The sequence below is a fragment of the Pelophylax lessonae genome, assembly GCF_965119305.1.
Source record: "Pelophylax lessonae genome assembly, chromosome: 6".
NCBI lineage: Eukaryota > Metazoa > Chordata > Amphibia > Anura > Ranidae > Pelophylax > Pelophylax lessonae.
Window position 1 is genome coordinate 69,884,208 of NC_138773.1, and position 20,655 is coordinate 69,904,862.

At 40.4% G+C, this 20,655-nt stretch overlaps 1 protein-coding gene across 1 annotated transcript in view; it reads right to left on the bottom strand.

The window, feature by feature from the left end:
- The window catches only part of LOC309559082 (glucagon receptor-like), a 224,838-nt gene that overhangs the window by 116,576 nt on the left and 87,607 nt on the right, over positions 1-20,655 (bottom strand). The window contains exon 3 of the mRNA XM_082262216.1: positions 3,018-3,114. Within this exon, the coding sequence (XP_082118342.1) occupies positions 3,018-3,114 (97 nt within the window). The remainder of the gene's footprint in view (positions 1-3,017; positions 3,115-20,655) is intronic.

Below are 20,655 nucleotides of genomic sequence, written 5' to 3' on the forward strand. Positions count from 1 at the left end.
TCTGCTGTCTGTGTACTAAGCCACATCCAATATTCTCAGTAGTTTATCCATGGTCGCAGGCCCTCATCTCCTTATGGGGTACCTCTTACTCTAATTCTAAAGTTGGGAGGTATGATTGTTGTGATTACACTGAAAAGGCATTCTGCAGCAGTAAAGAAACACAAAGTTATAACCACGATCTATCTAGAAGTACATTTTTAAAAAAAGAGACACTGGTTAAAAGTATTGAGATCTGCAGCAGGCATGGCAGAGCTTCCCCAGCCATCTGGAACCTGCTCATTACATATACAGCTGAGATTACACAAAGCTCCATCACAAGAAAAAGACAACTCTAATTATCTTCCAAGGGGACACCACTACTGGCTGAGATGTGAATGCCACATATTCTTTCTATAATCATATGCTGTGTGTCATCATTAACACATAGAGCAGTCCTGTAATACTGGTATTTCCATGTGACTTACATAACGGACAAAAGTCACAAAGCTTCTGTGGACACAGGCAGATTAAAGTGACACGTTAAAAACCAATAAATGTACCACTGCAAAGAAAGCAATGAATACTTATCTGCCAACAACTCAGGGAAATGTTAAAATAATCCCTTGCAGTGACACTTTAAGGCTTGTTCACACTAGGTGCTGTGCAATAACGCACCGCAAAAAACGCGCTACCTTTTGCAGACACACTCGGGTGTCATTCATTTGTGTTGGTATTCCCATGCATTCGTGCCCCGCATAAAATGCATGGTACCACACAATTTTAAAAATCATGTCGGCACCTTTTTTTTGGGTGTTTCACAGGCATAGGGAAGTCCATTGAGATGAATGGGTTGCCCTAAAATGAGAAACGCAGGAATACGGAAAAAACCTGCATGCTTGGAAGCACCTCCTAGTGTGAAGAGACCTAAGGCTTAACTGCTGGTTTTGTCTACGGGAGAGGAGAAGTGCTTTTAGGGTCCAAGCCCACTGGCTTAAAAAAGGCTGCTTCTAAAGGAGTTTTGTGTTTTGCCCGTGGAAGCAGCTCAATGTTATCCTATGTCCATGTACATTAGGACACATAGGTTTTTGATTGGAGTTTTCTGGCACAAAAACGCTAAGCACTCCTAAACGCGCCTAAACGTGTACAAAATCGCTCTATATGAGCGTTTTTTTCCTGTCAAGGGAACTGGTGTTTTTTTAAGCCCAGTGTGCATGGAACCTAAATTACCTGATTCTCTGCAGATGGAAACCCCCATGGGCCTGCGCTTAACTGTCCAATTGACTCTGCATTTGCCTTTATGATTTCAGGACCTTAAACTGCCGAAGCATGAGGGAGAAAACACTGTGGGGACTGGTCATCCCAGAGGACCAAAGGATAAGGTAAGTAAATCTTCTTTTTTTGTGTTCCCTAGCCCTAAATGAGAAATAGACCCTTGCAGTTCAAGTGCAGCCCCACTGCAAGGGATAATTTTAATGTTTCCTGGAGTTGGGATTTAAACCCACGTTTGCTGAAAAATGTTCAGCATTTGACACTTCCAGAAGTGTCAGGGGCTGATTTTCTCCAATGTGCTCTGTGGTTTCCTCTGCCTGCATTAGGTCATTGCAGGACACGGGATTAGACAGGAGGAGCCACATAACAGAGCCAGGGAGATCAAATATCCACTACCGCCAGAAGGGTAGTAAATGCTAAAGATTTTTAAGCAAGCATAGATCTTAAACCCAGGGAAGACCGCAGAACAGAAGGTACGTTTTACTTGTTTTCTTTGTAGGGACTTTTTTCTTGTTTTAAAAGAGTCCCTCTAAGGCCCCTTTTCATATGGGCCGACCAATTGGACTATACATTGCCCTCTAAGGAGGGTCGGGTGTCAACAGACATTTGTCTGTTGACACCCTCCAACATCCGATCCTTTCTGCTAAAAACAGATGGATGGGGATTCATTCCTCATCGGTCCAGCTCAGGGGTCTCCAAACTTACTAAAAAAGGGCCAGTTTACTGTCCTTCAGACCTGAGAAGGGCTGGATTGTGGCTAGTGGGAGCAAAAAATGTCTCATCTTTGGTATTATGGGAGGAATAGTGACCTGTTGTTAGTGTCAGGGGGAGGAATAGTGCCCCATCATTGGTGTCAGTGGGAGGAATAGTCCCCATCTTTGGTGTCAGTGGGAGAAAAAGTCCCCATCATTAGGGACAGTGGGAGAAAAATCGCACCATCATTGGTGTCAGTGGGGGTAATAGAGCCCCATCATTGGTATCGGAGGAAGAAATCATGCCCCATCATTGGTATCAGTTGGAGGAATAGTGCGCCGTTATTGGTGTCAGTGGAAGAAATAGTGCCCCATCATTAGTGTCAGTGGGAGGAATAGTGCCCCATCATTTATATCAGTGGGAGGAATAGTGCCTCATCATTGGTATTATTGGGAGTAATAGTACCCTACTAATAATAATACCCTGTTATTGGAGTAATTAGATGAAATGGTGTCCCGCGTGCCAGATAAAGACAAACAAAGGGCAGCATCTGGCCCCCTGGCCACAATATGGAGACCACTGGTCTAGCGGATCGGATGGTCCTATAAAAAAAATAGCAGCCCCCTATCTTTTTGACATCGATAGGGATTGCAATAAACACACAGAGAAGCTGCAAAGCTTTAAACAGTTTTGCTCTCCCTGATTTATTGACCAATTGTGACCAATTGTGATTTTCCAGATTTACTGCAGATGCTTTATAATTAAAGCTGGACATCCACTGTACCCGAGGCTCCTGTTCTTCCTGTGAACCCTCCTATATGTACACTGTCTGTATAGAATACCCATGTATTTGCCTTTGAGTAAAATTCACTTGTTGACAGATAACTGGATTTTTTACTATTAGATAAGCCTATCTATTCAAAGAGATCTCAATAATGATAAAATCAATCAGGTGAAAGCTATAATGTCAGACTGTATGCTTTATTGTGCAGTCACAGAAAAAAAGAAACCACTAAGCCCCGAGTCTTTTTTCTTCTAAGTGACAAATGACATGTGAAAGAGTGGTGCCAGCTAACCCAGAGGGCGTGGTGTGCTTGTCATCCATTGGTAGCAATCTTCTTTATATCGCATCCACTCTTCAACTGTTTTCTCCAGAACCTTTCCAGCAACACTCTGTACAGAGCAAACAAAGACAGAAGTCAGAGCATTATCATTTCTCATATATTGGATATACAGTATTGACCCTCATTGTATGCTTCTGTATGCACACATTTTGTGCCACAATGAATGGTTACAATAACAGAGACCTGTTTTTTGCTCCTAGTTGCTATAGTACACTATTCGGGAGAAATACTACAACTGGTACTTAAAGAATGTGGTGCAGCTGTGTATAGTAACAAAATCAACTTCTAGGATACCTAAAATATTCAAATCATTGTGAACAAAATAAGATAAATATAAAGAGTCTAAGAGTGCATATCATGCAAAATAAGCACAGTGATAGACTAACCCCAACGTGTAATACAACAACAGTAATTCGAATAATAAACATTAAAACATATCGCTGATATCTAAAAAAAATGTATATTTTTAAAAGGTCCATAAATTTGGTGAATCAAAAAGGTGAAAAAAATATGAATGAAAATCCAAAACAACGTGAATACTAGTGTCAGATGATAAGGGTAGAGTAGAATCCCAACATTCACTATCCACCAGCGAGTGCAATGGCCACTCACCTTAAATCAGGAGAAATAATGCGTTTTCATATGAAGTAATTTTAATGATGGGATTCACTTCGTGGCAATGGTCATCAACTTAGTTGGAAGTATTAATGCATATCCATAAATAGCAATCCTAATGAAGGGATAGCTCCATGGCAAGTAGTAATCAGCTCATGAAAAGACAAATGGATAACTCCATAGTGTAGTATATAAAATGAGATTTATTAAAAAACATAGAGAACTTACCTATTAGTTCACAAATGCAGGTACTAGTAATCCCAGATAAGACCGAGGGGTCCCTGTGATAGACAGCGTGTCAAACACAGAACTTCTGGTCTCGGCCGTAGACCAGAAGTGACGTCACTCGGCTCCTCCCGATACGTAGCGTCACAAAACACGTGACTTTATCAAGGGTTCACATTGATTTTGAATATTTTAAGTATTTCTTATATTTTCACATAGTTTTTTTATTCTATGCCTTAGCGCTGATCTATTATTTTATTATTTGTCACAGTTTTTTGTATATGGTGACACTACAGAGATTGGCTGCTTATGCTACTCTTTACCCTGATTTATTTAGGGATCTGGTTTATTTATTTTTTTTATATCTGCTTATACTGGTAGCGCATTGGTTTTTATATACTACTAATTTGCTTTGTGTGCCGCTTTAAATTTGTACCCAATGCGCAACACATCAGTGTGAACCGGGGCAGAAGCTGATTGTTTTTTTTTGTTTGTTTTTTGTTTCAATCGTTTTTATTGTTTTTTCATCAGAAAAATAAGATAACGAGTTAAAAAAAAAAATATTGTCCACCTATTCCGCAAAGCGGTTGCCTTGGTTTGCATGAATTAATGCTTTGAAATTGGACGTTCTACCTCGTTTTCTGTATCTCTTTCAGACGCTACCCATACACATTCCGGCCTCCTTTTTTGATAAGTTGCGTAAGGCTCTCTCGCGCTTTGTGTGGCTACGTACTCGCCCTCGCTTGAAATACACAACACTCATCCTTCCGAAATCTAGAGGGGGAGCCGGTGTCCCCGACTTTGCTCTCTATCATTGGGCAGCGACCCTGACACGCATAGTGGACTGGTTCCACAACGCCTCCATTAACTGTGGTTTCAAACAGAACGTCTTCTCCCTTTTGATCTCAAAGCTCTACCGTGGACCCCGCTGCGACTTCGGGGGGCAGTTTGACCTCCCAGACCCTGCGGGCTTGGGATCGCCTGAATGAGTCGGGCCATCTCTCAAGTCCACAGGATCCCATGACACCATTTTTTGGCACCCCAGCCTTCCCTCTGGCAATTTTGAATCTGAGATTTGGGCCTTGGAACGTGACAGACCATCGGCGAGTGTCAAAACTCCTGCGTGCCGACCCTTCCTTACTACTACCTCCTAACTCTACCGTACCAGTGAATGACCTTACAGGCTAGTTGCAGCGCTGTCATGTCCTCTCTTATATCAGCTCCCTGCTCTCACTAGTTGATTTTGCTTCAAAACAATCCTCCCACCCACACGGTGTCGCAACTGTACTCTCTCCTTCTGGGTATACTTCGTCCGAACCTGCTGACCTATACTGATGCATGGAGTAGAGAATTAGGACAAGTCCTTTCGCCTATCGATTGGCGTAAATGCTTTGCTCTAACCCACTCGATGTCTCCTGCGACTCACGTCCAGGAGAAAGGGTTCAAGCTCCTGACCAGGTGGTACAGATGCCCCTCCATGGCTAAGTATATCGCCCCGCTTCACTCAGACAGCTGTTGGAGGTGCATGTCATCTAGAGGTACACTTCTACATATTTGGTGGGAGTGCCTCCAGATTTGCGGGCTCTGGAACAAAATCATTGCTCTGTACTGCAGGCTCCAGGCGACTATGGTCTCTGCTACACCAGAATTAGCCCTGTTGTCTTTGCTACCTGGCTCCTTCCGGTCAATCAAGAGGCTTTTCGATTGACAGTTCTTCTTAGCGGCTGTCAGGACGGTGATCCCCAGACACTGGAAAACTGTGCACGTACCCTCTAAACTTGAGTGGGCCCTGGAACTGGATAGGATCAGGGACATGGAGAGCTTGTTGGCCCGGGAGGGGGGCAGGGAGGAACGGTTCTCCACCACGTGGTCATCCTGGGACATGTTTCATTGGATATGGACGCCCATGGAGTCGGGTGCTGATGGGCCGTAGTGGGATGTGCCCGGTCCACCACCCCCTCACCCCCCTCTATTTCTTTTGGTCCTTTCCCTACTTCTACTTCTGCTGCACCTGTCTCTACCCTTTCCTCTATCCTTTCGATGGTACGCCTCTGGTCACTCTTGTAGTTTTCCCTTTACTATCACCTGTTGACCATCAGCAAATCAATACAGATTACCGATTGATCACCTCTTTTGTTTCAATGCCCGCTACAGCGGTTTTATGTTATTATAGTTATTTGTGACGATACCGCTGAGTCATGTTCTATCGCAATACAGAAGATTTACTTTTAACTCCACATCTGAATTCTGCATTCGTAGACCTAGGTATATCACGATGTTATGTATCACGATGTTATTTTATGTATAACTATTGCTGTATGCCATGTTTGCCACCATATCTGTTTTTTACTGTTCTTATTTCCTACATGTTATGTAAATTCCCTTTCTCTTCAATAAACTAAGATTGCACTAAAAAATAAAATAATAAAAAAAAAAAAACAACTAAAATAACATTGGTTTACATCCGGCTCATTCTAAGAATATTGTTAGGAAAACTGGAACAGAAAAGACGTAGCTGATTGTTTTTTTATGCAGAGATGCACCACATTTTGCATGCTCCAGTTTTAGTAATCCCCCCCCCCCCCCCCCATATCGTGCATTCAATATCACAGTTTAAAGAAGATATACAGTATAACCATTTTAACGGTTTTGCGATGTACTATATTTAAATATGGTTATCCTTATGTAAACTATCCTAATAAAGGATAAGTAGCTTTAGTCCTCCTATACTTTTCTGCTCAGTCCAGTATTTTCATTATACATTTTTCTTAGCTATACTATTATACATAGCAAAATCATCTCTAGATGACGTGCTGTGCCCTACATTGATTTTTTTCCTAAAATCTTCAGAGCTGTAGCGCCATATGTATACTACACTTTCCAATCACTTCAATAGAAAGCATGCTTGTAGCTTGAACAAGTTACTGGTTGGCTTTCTAGATAAGCAAATGGAGACTGTGTAATGCAACCATACATCATTCTATTTCTGCATCATGATGCTCCTTGTTTTAGGACTACATTTTATATAGAATTTTGCAGATTTTCACTCTGTGGGCTTGTTATACCACATTAGTTGGTCTGCTTTTTTATGCACACCATGTATGCAGTGCTGGTACAAGATCATCTAGAGCCCAGGGCCACACAACCCCCCTCCCACCCCTACCCCAAGATGCATTTGCATTATGTGTCATCAAAAATCTCTCCCAAAAAACTGAGCACTAATGTGAATTATTTCCCCCTAAGCATAAATTCCCCCTTGTCCCAGTACAAATCTGCCCCCCTGCTGTAATTCCCCCACCCAGAACAACCTTTACTCTCCCCCAAAATAAAAAATCACCGCTCATAGCATAAATCCTTTACCACCAAAATTTCCCCTCCAAGTACACATCCTCTCCCCCTACTCCAAACCCTCCCCCCTCCCAGCACAAATTCCCCCCAAAACCTCAAATTTTCCCTCCTACCACTAATCCCCCCCAAAAAAAATCCCCTCCTAGCAAAATCCCCCACCATATAACCTCTTACCACCTGCCCCCCCCCCAAAAAAAAATTCCCGTTTCCAACACAAATCCCCTACTCTCTATTCTCCTTACGCTCCTTATCACCTCACCTGATACCACAGTGCCCAGGGCACCCGCCACTCCTGCCCACCCTTTGTTCCGGCCCTGCATGTATGGTGTGAACAGGACACACAGAAAGCAATTGTTTCATGGTGAGAACAAGTCCTGTACATCAGGCAGATCAATCCCTGCTGAACTGCTAAGATAAAATCAGGTACAGCATAAGCCACAAAGAAGCTGTATTGTACAATCAGTCTGAGCAGACCAATAGATGAAACTGATTATTGTGCGTCACTTCTAAGGCTAACCTAACCAGTAAGATGGCTCCTCAATAACAAGGGAAATACCTACCCATCCTTTGCAACATTGCTGTTTCTCATGTGACTCACCTGATGATTGAAGCAGGGTTGGTAGTGCTCATTATAGCCCAACACTTGGATAAGCTAGATACAGCACAAGTAAACTAAATAACTTATTACAACAATACTTATATAAACTAGGTTTTGAAAAAATAAGCAACACAAATTATTAAAATGACTTATGTCATGTTGATGCCATTTATATGCACAAGTAAATCCCTCTATATCCCTTTCCATAATGCACATTACAAAATTGACACTGTTACAGGGAAGGTTAATAAATATAATTATCTAACTCTTCATATGATGGAGAAATTGTTTCCTACACTACAGGACCCTTTGAATGATTATAATTATTCAGTGACTATGATGAGCAATTGGACATAATTAAAAACGTTGGCTCTAATGTAGATCACCCGAATTACACAATGCCGTGCTAGTAAGGGGCAAGAGTAGTTCCTATCAGGGCCCTTAGGACAGAAGGCTGCAAATGGCACTAATTGGGTGCATTACCTTGCCCTGGTTTTATATAACCAATTTTACTCTGATTACTGTTCATTTGACATAAATATACTAAGAATAGGACTTTGAACAGTGATAATTTTCTAATTTGTGGCACCTTAGAGCAGCGTTTCCCCAACATTTGTTCAGCCATGGCACCTTTTAAAAATATGTAAAATCTCAAGACACTCCAGGTGACGTATAATTTGTTTTTTTTTTAGGACACATTAGGGTTGATTTACTAAAAGTGAAGAGTGCAAAATCTGGTGCAGCTGTGAATAGTAGCCAATCAGCTTCTAACTTCAGCTTGTTGACAAAAAAACTGAAATCTGGTTTCTATGCAGAACTACACCACATTTTGCACTCTCCAGTTTTTGTAAATCTACCCCATTTGGTGGTAAATGTTAATGGCTACCTCATTTTTCATTAACATAGCTCAAAATAGTGGAAAATCATTTTTAAAATGAAGCTGTATGTTTTTGTGCCATTACCATGACTCATCATCATGAAAAAAAGTAAAAAATATAAACCTATATCTTTATTTTCTCCAACTTCTTAAGGGGATACCACATATGTGCATGTAGGCAGATGCAATCTACTTTCTCCACTGCAGGTGGCGAACTTCTACAGCAGCACTGCAGTTGGAGAGGAAGTCAGAAGGAACATGGTTTCTCTATGGTTTCCTGGGTCACTGGGGAAGCAATCCCATTGAATGCTTCTGCCCCATGTGACTCTAGCAGCCATCTTGGGTCAGGCAAGGCCTATTTATGACTCTGGCTCACAGGCTTAGTGTGCATTTTGCGGGTGGGTAGAGTAGGGACAGGTACCCTGCCTGGTAGGATCAGAACTAATGGCAGGGAAAAGTTCCTGATGAGGAGGGAAAGTGTAGGGCTCGCAACTTTGCTGGACATCTTCCCGTTTTACTGTGATTGGCTATCACTGTGATTATGTGATTGAAACCAGGAGTTTGGTCTCCATGCTGGGGGCATGCAATGGAGCATGCTCCCAGCATTAACCCTTGTGTGGCACCACAGAAAAAGGCATACTTTTTTGACACCTCATGTAGGTGTTTTGCTGTTGTCAGGGGTTGGATCATTGCACCCCCTTACAAATCCAGACAGGACCCAGGTTAAGAAAGACTGGTTTACATTAGAAGGCCAGCAGGCTGACAATATCTGCTCTCCTTAAAAAAAAAAAAGGTTCTGTTGTGAACCTTGAAGATGAATTTCTCCATAATACTAGAGCTACAAAGGTAAATACGAGATTGTTTTGAAGTACTTTTACTACTTTTTCAGAATATGTAAATGCTTTAGTGTGTCTGGTTCACTTTAATTATTACAGTCAGCTCCTCTAGAGGACGTGCAAGTACCTGTACTTGTCTTAAAATCAGATTCCTTTTGCCCAGTGCTATATTTACCCTAAAGATACCAGTGGGCCAGTGCAAGGGCAACAGGGTTGGAGGGGGCCACACCAAGCCTCAAAATTTAGAATTTATTATAACTTTTCTTTTTGCATTTCCATTTTCTGTCAATTCCTGAATACTTGTGGCTAAATTCCACAAGGGGGAAGAAAATACAGAGGGTATTGGTTTAAGCCAAACTGGTGGTGCAGATTACTGTTCGTGGCTCGAAGACAAATTGTCCTAAAGTAGATATTCTACCTTAATAAGTGTGTTTCTTATGAGAGACACACTTATGTTCTTAGAAACTCATTAAAGCAGTGCAATTTGGTCACCTTGGCCAGACCATATGAGCTCTGTATTGAGTCAGGGTTTAGGCTCCTGTAGGCTTAGCTGTATGGTTTATGAGTTTCCATTTTTTAAAGCAGAGCCCATATGCAAAGTTGGTCCTATTTTTTATTTTTTTGCTGGCTGGTATTATTATGTTATTTATTAATTTATTGTTACAATGGCTTTTAGGTATGCTCAATTTATTTGTAGATTTTTGTATTTGTGTTTTTCTTATGTGGTGTACTTGGTGTTATGTGGTGTTTATTTTATTTATTTATGCCTTTAAAACTTTTTCAAATAAAATTAAATCTGAAAAAAAAAATATTTGATTAGGCAAATTGTTGTTTGTCTTTTGCCTAGAAAAGACTCCGGATCTTGAACCCTGATTATATACAAGGCCTTGATTGCTCCTTTGGAGTTTAAATCCTACCCTTTGCAGATGCCAAGCCCACTCTCAGTCTTTATATTTCCAAAGGTAAGAGCCTTTGTGGACAGTTAGATCATAAAATTTGGTGGGCATGAAAGTTTCTTTCTCAAGAAGCTAATGGTAAATGGAGGTGCTATTCATAAATGCTCCTTCTGAATATGTCCTTTTCCCTGTTTACCTGCTGATCAAACGTCTTCAATACTTTGTGAGAAATTATCCATACAGTGCCTTAAAAAAGTATTCACACCCCTTGAAATATTCCATATATTGTCATGTTACAATCAAAAACGTAAATTTATCTACAAAGTAGCACATAATTGTGATGTGCAAGGGAAATGATAAATGGTTTTCAAAATGTTTTACAAATAAATATCCGAAAAGTGTGGGGTGAATTTGTATTCAGCCCCCTTAACACTGATCCCCCTAACTAAAATCTAGTGGAACCAATTGCCTTCAGATGTCACCTAATTAGTGAATAGAGTCCACCTGTGTGTAATTTAATCTCAGTATAAATACAGCTGTTCTGTGAAGCCCTCAGAGGTTTGGTAAAGAACCTTAGTGAACAAACAGCATCATAAAAGCCAAGAAACACACCAGACAGGTCAGGGATAAAAGTTGTGGAGAAGTTTAAAGCAGGGTTAGGTTAGAAAAAAGTATCCCAAGCTTCGAACATCTTTTACAGGGGAACTGTTCAATCCATAATCCAAAGATGGAAAGAGTATGGCACAACTGCAAACCTACCAAGACATGGCCGTCCACCTAAACTGACAGGCTGGGCAAGGAGAGTATTCATCAGAGAAGCAGCCAAGAGGCCCATAGTAACTCTGGAGGAGCTACAGAGTTCCACAGCTCAGGTGGGAGAATCTGTCCACAGGACAACTATTAGCCGTGCACTCCACAAATCTGCCTTTATGGAAGAGTGGCAAGAAGAAAGTCATTGTTGAAAAAAAGAAGAACAAGAAATTCCCCTGGGATTGGGACTTTTTAGGCAACAATTGATGGATAATAACAAGTGGTAAATGTTATAAATATATTTTAATGAAAAATGCAAAAAAAGACAAATAGACAAGCAAGTGTATGCATGAAGTTAAAACAGTTGCAAGCGCAGGTGTATGTGCAATATAACCAGAGAAACTCAACCAAAGGACCAGATGATCCGACGCGTTTTGGGGTTCTTGAGACCCCTTCGTCAGGGATAACGCTAATGTCCTATCTGTAAGTGTTCAAAAAGACATAATGTATAACATTCTGACAGACCATATCTGTTTATACAATACATGCATAACATATTTAGCAGATAGTTTTTCACTTACATGGTTGGTTTACACATGAACTTAGAGCTTGCAGGTTAAAAACAGGAAGAAAGCTGCGATCCAAATACCGCCGTATGCCTAAAGGATGAGTTTTTCTTTGGCTGTTATACAGCATTCATAAGATGGAAAAGGGAGGGAGGGATGGACTTGTGATCATCATTGTCTTTTACAAGACATCCAATCTATTTCAAGTGGTTTGCTTTCTTTGTAAGCTGATACCATAATATGAGGGCCTTATGACATATAGTGATCTATCCATTCTCTCCTGTTCAGCGCAGCCCGGCACGGAAAGCGGGGCTTGTCATTCAGTGACGGGCCCCCCCCATCCGGGTAGATATGCACACACTCTGCTGACACCTCCCAGTGTCAGCCACATCCCCGGAATGTCAGCGACCGCACTTCCTGTGACATGCTGACATCATTTCCGCGTCGGTGGGCAGTGACTTGCCGGCCACGCCCACATCCGGCGCCATGACGCACATCGATGCGTCGGGCGCAGTGTCCGTGACCAGGCAGACACCGCCCAGGGAGCCCTCAGCTGGCGGCGGTGATCTGCACTCAATTACCTAATGGGGATCAGCTGCATGGACACTATATCACTGGCTCCCAGCGTGGATCATTTATGCGATCCATTGCTGGGAGAAGGGTGTCCATGCAGGCCTCTGATCCTCTGTGAGTTCAAAGGTAATTTTGAAAAGATCTTTCTATCCATTTATTTTATCTCTTTGCATCTTATCTTTCATCCTTATGGGTCACTGGCTGAGAACTTTATTCTCTTTCCCTTTTCCTCATAACAAACAGCATCTCTTCAAACTCCTGTGACATATCATTATCCATTCATTTTCTCTTGGGTTGAATTGTGCATTTTTCTGCCTACTGCCATATAAGTAAATTGAACTCTTATGTACTCAATGTACATTCAACTTTCAATTATATGGCTTGCTTTATTGGCATTTCTTTTTCTTTTTCTTTTTCCAAACAATCAAATTTAATTGACATAAGTCGAACATAATGAACCCACAGGACTTTGAAAATGGAGATATGTTGTTTTTCTGGCAGTCTTTTTTCTGCCAAGGACATACATTCTTCCAATTAATAGAATATGAAAGAGAGAGAAAAGTTTTTTGAGTACTTTTTGGCATCTACATCCTTTTCCTTTTGTGGTTTTTTGCAGTATAGACAGGCTTATGCTTGATCTATCCCGCTAAGCCAAGCTACCATTGGACTCCAGCTGCCTGAACCAGGAGCTCTTGATGATCACAAGTCCATCCCTCCCTCCCTTTTCCATCTTATGAATGCTGTATAACAGCCAAAGAAAAACTCATCCTTTAGGCATACGGCGGTATTTGGATCGCAGCTTTCTTCCTGTTTTTAACCTGCAAGCTCTAAGTTCATGTGTAAACCAACCATGTAAGTGAAAAACTATCTGCTAAATATGTTATGCATGTATTGTATAAACAGATATGGTCTGTCAGAATGTTATACATTATGTCTTTTTGAACACTTACAGATAGGACATTAGCGTTATCCCTGACGAAGGGGTCTCAAGAACCCCGAAACGCGTCGGGTCATCTGGTCCTTTGGTTGAGTTTCTCTGGTTATATTGCACATACACCTGCGCTTGCAACTGTTTTAACTTCATGCATACACTTGCTTGTCTATTTGTCTTTTTTTGCATTTTTCATTAAAATATATTTATAACATTTACTACTTGTTATTATCCATCAATTGTTGCCTAAAAAGTCCCAATCCCAGGGGAATTTCTTGTTCTTCCTATACTTGCCGGGATGTGGCACACCCATTGAGGTTCTCAGCAGGAACACACCTTGTGTCATTGTTGAAAGAAAGCCATAAGGAATCCCTGTTTGCATTTTGGGAGAAGCCATGTGGGGGACATAGCAAGCATGTGGAAGAAGGTGCTCTGGTCAGATGATACCAAAATGGAACTTTTTGGCCTAAAAGCAAAACGCTATATGAGACAGAAAACTAACACTGCACACCATCCTGAACACAATATCCCCACCGTTAAACATGGTGGTGGCAGCATCATGTTGTAGGGATACTTTTTTTCAGCAGGGACAGGGAAGCTGATCAGAGTTGATGGGAAGATGGATGGAGCCAAATATAGAGCAATCTTAGAAGAAAACCTGTTAGGGTATGCAAAAGACTTGAGACTGGGGCGGAGGTTCACCTTCCAGCAGGACAACGACCCTAAACATACAGCCAGAGCTACAATAGAATGGTTTAGATCAAAGCATATTCATGTGTTAGAATGACCCAGTCAAAGTCCAGACCTAAATCCAATTGAGAATCTGTGGCAAAATTTGAAAATTGCTGTTCACAGACGCTCCCCATCCAATCTGACAGAGCTTGAACTATTTTGCAAAGAAGAATGGGCAAAAATGTTACTCTCTAGATGTGCAAAGCTGCTAGAGACATCCCCAAAAAGATTTGCAGCTGTAATTTCAGGGAAAGGTGATTCTACAAATTATTGATGTAGGGGGCTAAATACAAATGTACACCACACTTTTTACATATTTATTTGTAAAAACTATTGAAAACCATTTATAATTTTCCTTCCACTTTACAATTTTGTGCCACTTTGTGTTGGTCTATCACATAAAATCCCAATAAAATACAATACGTTTTTGCTTATACTATGACAAAATGTTGAATTTCAAGGGGTATGAATTCAAGGCACTGTATACTGTAAATATCGCTTTACATTTTTATGCTTGTTCCATGAAAGTGAGGCAAGGCAACTGTCATTTTCAGACCCAAGTCAGTAAGGGCAGACTAGGTACGTCTCTCAGCAAAGGTTTCCATTGAGCAGCTCATAGACATGCAGGGCTGGTCATAGGTTTATGTACAATACAACTGCCCTCAGGCTAGAGGGTGGGGGTGGTTCCTTAACATGACAGCTTGGTACTATAAAGCATAATGTTGTTGCTATGGCACAGATAAGGCAAGTGAGGAGATGTTGTTTTTTCTCATTCCAGGAAAAACAGTGATGGAGGCAACTTTTCTAACCTGATTACGTGAATGTTCCTGAAGCTGGCTTGTTTACCCCATAAACTTTCCTTGTCCCCTGTGCACTTATTTTGCCTGGATTTTCTAAATTATACACCTTTTTTATTCAATGTGTAGTGCTGCATTAAGGCATTTAATGTATAATATATTGTCACTTTGAAAATACATAAAAAAATATATTGAATATTCATATAATGTATTATATATTATTTAGGCAGTGACATGTACAGTTTTGGATATATTAGGACTAGGTTTACACTGTTCTTCTAAAAAGTAGATTCAATATGGTGTACATGATGTAATACTGTTTATTAACACTTAATGCTATAGTGACCAAGGTCAATCAAGCCTGAAATATTATCTACATAGAGTGCATCAAATTTATCATACCGAGACATCTCCAGACACATGCATGACCACTTCACTGTTATTTCTATACACTGTTTCACAAGTCTGACAGGTTCTCTTAAGTTTTGTTTCGAAATAACACAATAACAAATTTTGCAAACTCCAGGTAGATTAAGGTTTGGAAAATCCGAATATAATGATTTTCTGGAATTTCCTGCAAAACAAATGGCCTGGAATGATGCTTTTGTATATTTAAATTCATCACTGGTTCAGGTCTAAACATAGTGACTTTTGCTAGAGCATAAAAAGACTTGTCAAAATAAGCTAAACCAATAGAAAAGTACAAATCCCAGATGTGGCTCTAGCCGATGCGTTTCTACGTAAAAAGCGTGAACTGGGAAAGGAGGCTCCTCTGGGATGTCACTAGCTCGATGCGAACCCATGGTATGTATGTGAGCCGCTCAGGCTGCTAAGAAGTGTAGTCCTATGCCTGCCAGGGTTGCTGTTAGAAATCGCGGGGCCCCGTACAGACTACTTGGCAGGGCCCCCTCAAGAAAATATTAAAGATATATTTAGCTAAAACTACAACAAAATTCCTGCTAAATCTAAAAAAAAAAAAAACTATGTTAAATAAAAAAGAAGATGAGATGAGAAAAATATACAGGCTGGGCAGTTGGAGCTCAGTGATCAGAGAGACAGAGAGAGAGAAACAAAGTTACAATTTACATATAAACTCCTGAGCAGAGATAAGTGCTGGGAGGGGGGACCCACACAGGGAGGGGGATTAGTGAGGGACAACTGTATCTTTCTCAACAGATAAAAGCTGATAGCAGGGAGAGGGACAGATCAGATTCAGGTGCTGGAGGAAGATTTCTGTAATTGCTGTCCATCACTAATCCCCCTCTCTGTGTGGGCCCCCCTGTGTGCTAGGGCCCCCTACAAGAGGGCTGGTGGTCCCCCCCTATCAGTGGCCCTGATGACTGCTGCTGTGAGTGTTGGCTTGGAAGGAGCTCCCCAAGCTCCAGACAATGACTGATAAGAGCTGAAGATCGCAGAAGCCGCACATCAGAACAAGACCCGTTGTGTGTAGACAAGTGGAAGTCTCAGCTAGGCCACGCCCTACAAAGGGGCCACTTGTCCACACACAGCAGGTCTTATTCTGATGTGCGGCTTCCGGGATCTTCAGCTCTTATCAGTTAACATCCCTAACTCGATCCTATATTTCGAACAGGCAGGAGCAGCACCGGAAGTTAGATACATCTACATGTCCCCTGTCGTGTCACCCCAAAAGAAGATTTGGATATTAAAATACTCAAAAAAACAGCCTGCAGAATGTGGAAAAACACCTAAAGGGGGCCATCTCTATATATTTAATATCACCCCCAAGTGAAAATCAAAAATTTAAAAATTGGAGGGAATATTAAGAGTCTTGAGTAATGATGCCTATTACAGAGAAACGCGTTGGGTGGAGCCACATCTGTGACATCATCATGCACGCGCTGTCGGGTCAGGACCGCGGCCTTGTCTGTACTTGTGTTGAAACCACTTTGTAAGTGCAATTTTACCTTTAATAAACATATGGTTTTAATATACTGCACTATATAGTGTCCCCCTCTTTCCACTTTTGCCTGAGAGTGGCAGCGAGTCTGTAAACACATGCCCCTTGATGTATCCACCGACTGCTTCGGATGACACTGCTGCGGGGATCTGATCGGTATAATCTTTTCTTATCTGCTGAGCTCTGTGGATGGTTTATATAGTTAGACTGATCTCTATAATTTGACATCCTAACCGTCTGGTAATAGGCGTGAATCGAAGTGGGGATGGCAACCTTATGAGCACATTTCACGCTGAGTTTGTCAGATATATAGAACACTTCTTATCCACTGGGAGACTCACTTAATCATTGGACTGTTTGCTTAAGCTTTATGAACTATCACTAGGAATGTGAAATTGGTTTATGATAATATATTCAGGTTTTTTTTTGTGACCCCTTAGAGAAGCGCACTGGTATCTTCATTTATATAAACCAACAGAAAACCTATCTTCCTCTGTTTCTGTGCAAATCATTAATGTCCCCACTTGTTGTGTATCTTCCTTGGTCTACACACCTACCATGGCAGTAGCTGGGGAATACTAATTCTCAAGCATTATTGTATTACCTACGAGGTGTCATTATAGGTTATCCATTGAAATATGTATGATATGGTATATTTATCTGTGGTTTTAATCGGTTTTTATATTTGTGAACAACAAAATATATATTTATATATATATATATATATATATATATATATATATATATATATATAGTATGTAGTTATATAATAAATCCCACTTTAAGAGGAGAAAAATTCTTCATATGGCTATATGTGTATAAGTTCAATAAGGGGTGTTGGCGATTTAAACACCCTCAATCATCTGAGAGAATCTATTTAAAAAGATAGATAGATAGATAGATAGATAGATAGATAGATAGATAGATAGATAGATAGATAGATAGATAGATAGATAGATAGATAGATAGATAGATAGATAGATAGATAGATAGATAGATAGATAGATAGATAGATAGATAGATAGATAGATAGATAGATAGATAGATAGATAGATAGATAGATAGATAGATAGATGCCCCAATGTATCCTCGTACTTATTTTGTATATACTGCTATATATACACATTCTTCTTGACAGCAACATTCTCCCATGTGCTTGGCATCTATTTTTCAATCCATCTAGAAAATATATTTTCAGCTTGTGTGGGATGGAATTGATGAAACAAAAACACGACAAGATAGCACCGTCCACTTCATCCAAGCAGCCAGATTCGTGTTTTAATCAATACTACATGTCAAGTACTCTGCTAGTGCACAGACATGAGTCCTACTTTCCGTGAGCCTGCCTGCTGAAATGTTTTGCTGGAGAAGACTTGTAGCAGCATGTGAAGCACACAGCAAATTATTGCACATGGATGGAAATGAGTTTAGAATGCCTATAGCCTAATAAAATAACGCAGTGAACAATGATGGGTTTTAAGTCAAAGCCACCAATCAAAAGCATCGAAGGACTCATTCCCACCAGACTGCATTTTCCTGTGTTGTGAGGGAAACTCAATTAAAGTTATAAAGCAGTAATAATGTATGGGAGTTATTCAGTAATGGGAGAATTGGTGCATGCAGTATTTTTGGTCTAATGATCTGCAATATCTTCTTAAGATTAATTCTATGGGGCCCTTGGAAGCTCATCCAAAATGCACATATAATAACTGCCTGAGCAAGTATCTTAAAGAAGAGTTCCATGTATGAATACTTTTACATAATTATATTGGTTCAGTTTGAACCAATGTAACTATGCATATACCATACCTGTGGGATCCCTTTTGGAAGCTGAAAATCAGTGTAACAGAAAGTGCTACCCCAGTGATCTCCCCTTTCTTCTGGGTCCCATGCCAAGGGGCTGCCCTGCTGCACTGGGAAAACAGGAGGTCAGACTTTGGACACAAATGCCTTTAGGAAAATGCTTTGCATTTTCTCAATAAATGTAAAGCATTCTCTGATTGGACAAGGTGGAAAGCATGATGTCACCATCCCTTCCTTCCACCTCCATTTTGTCCAGTCTGAGAACACTTTGCATTCATTGAGAAATAGTAAAATGTTCTCTGAATGGTGCATGTGCTCAAAGGCCAACCTTCTGTGTTTATATTGCAGCAAGGAAGAAGCTTGGCATGGGACCCCGAATCGAATGGAAATCAATATGTTAGTGGTGTCTACTTCAGTAATTCACATTTTCTAGAGGGATCCCATAGGTATGGTATATGCATAGTTTACACTGTCAATACCAGGAATTCTTCTTTAGTCACTTCTGGACCAGAAGGTTTTACCCCCTTAATGACCAGGCCATTTTTTGCAATACGACACTGCATTATTTTGACTGACAATTGCATGGTCACGCGACATTGTACCCAAATACAATTGATGTCCTTTTTTCCCCACAAATAGAGATTTCTTTTGGTGGATTTTGATCACCTGTGCGATTTTTATTTTTTGCGCTATAAACAAAAAAAGAGCGACAATTCTGAAAAAAATAACAATATTTTTTTCACATTCTGCTATATAACATCCCCCCCAAAAAAATGTAAAAATCTAACTTTTTCATCCTTTTAGGCCAATTTGTATTCTGCTACATAGTTTTGGTAAAAACAATTGCAATAAGCGTATTTTGATTGGTTTGTGCAAAGGTTATTGCGTCTACAAACTAGGGGAAATATTTATGTCATTTTTAATTTTTTTTTTTTTTTTTTTTACTAGTAATGGCGGCAATCTGCAATTTTTAGCAGGACTGCGACATTGCGGCAAACAGATCGGACCCCTAACTGACATTTTTGACACTTTTGGTGGGACCAGTGACATTACTACAGTACTAATCAGTGCTAAAAATATGCACTGTTACTGTCCTAATGACACTGGCAAGGAAGGGGTTAACACCAGGGGCAATTCTGAAATAAAAAACTATATTTTTTACATTATGCAATAAAACATTCCCAATAAAAAAATGTAAAAATCTAATTTTTTCATCATTTTAGGCCAATATGTATTTTGCTACATATTTTTGGTAAAAAAAAATCCCAATAAGTGGATTTTGATTGGTTTGTGCAAAAGTTATTGCGTCTACAAACTAGGGAAAAGATTTATGTCATTTTTATTTATATATTTATTTTTACTAGTAATGGCGGCGATCCGTGATTTTTAGCAGGACCTCGACATTGCAGCAGACAGATCGGACACCTATCTGACATTTTTGATACTTTCGGGGGATCAGTGACACTATTACAGTAATCAGTGCTAAAAATATGCGCTGTTACTGTACTAATGACACTGGCAAGGAAGGGGTTAACACCAGGGGCGATCAAAGGGTTGAATGTGTCCCTAGGGGGTGCTTTCTAACTGTGTGGGGGATGGACACAGTTAGAAAGCACCCCCTAACTTGCTGGATGAACACAGAGACCTGTGTTCCTAAATAGGAGGAACACAGGATCCCTGTGTCCATTACTGACAGAACAGCGGTCTGCCGTGTTTACATCGGCAGTCCGCCATTCTGTCTCCACGGGAAGCGATCGCGGGTGCCCGGTGGACATTGCGGCCACTGGACCCGCTGATTGGCTCCCCATGTGGCCACCAGAGATGTATAGTAACTAAGTAGAACTACTTCACTACTGTACTTAAGTACCGAAAGGCGGTATCTGTACTTTCCTAGAGTAGAATTTTTTTCTCCTACTTCCACTTTTACTTCACTACATTTTTTTGATGATTTCAATACTTCTACTCCGATATTTTTTTTTTGTGCTGCATAGTTACTCATTACAATTATAAAAATTACCACTACCAGAACAGTAGATGGCAGGTTTAATGAAGTTCAAAAAAATGTGTATAATGTCATGTGTACTTTTGACTTTTGACTTCTTTCTTTAATAACTTTAACTTTAAT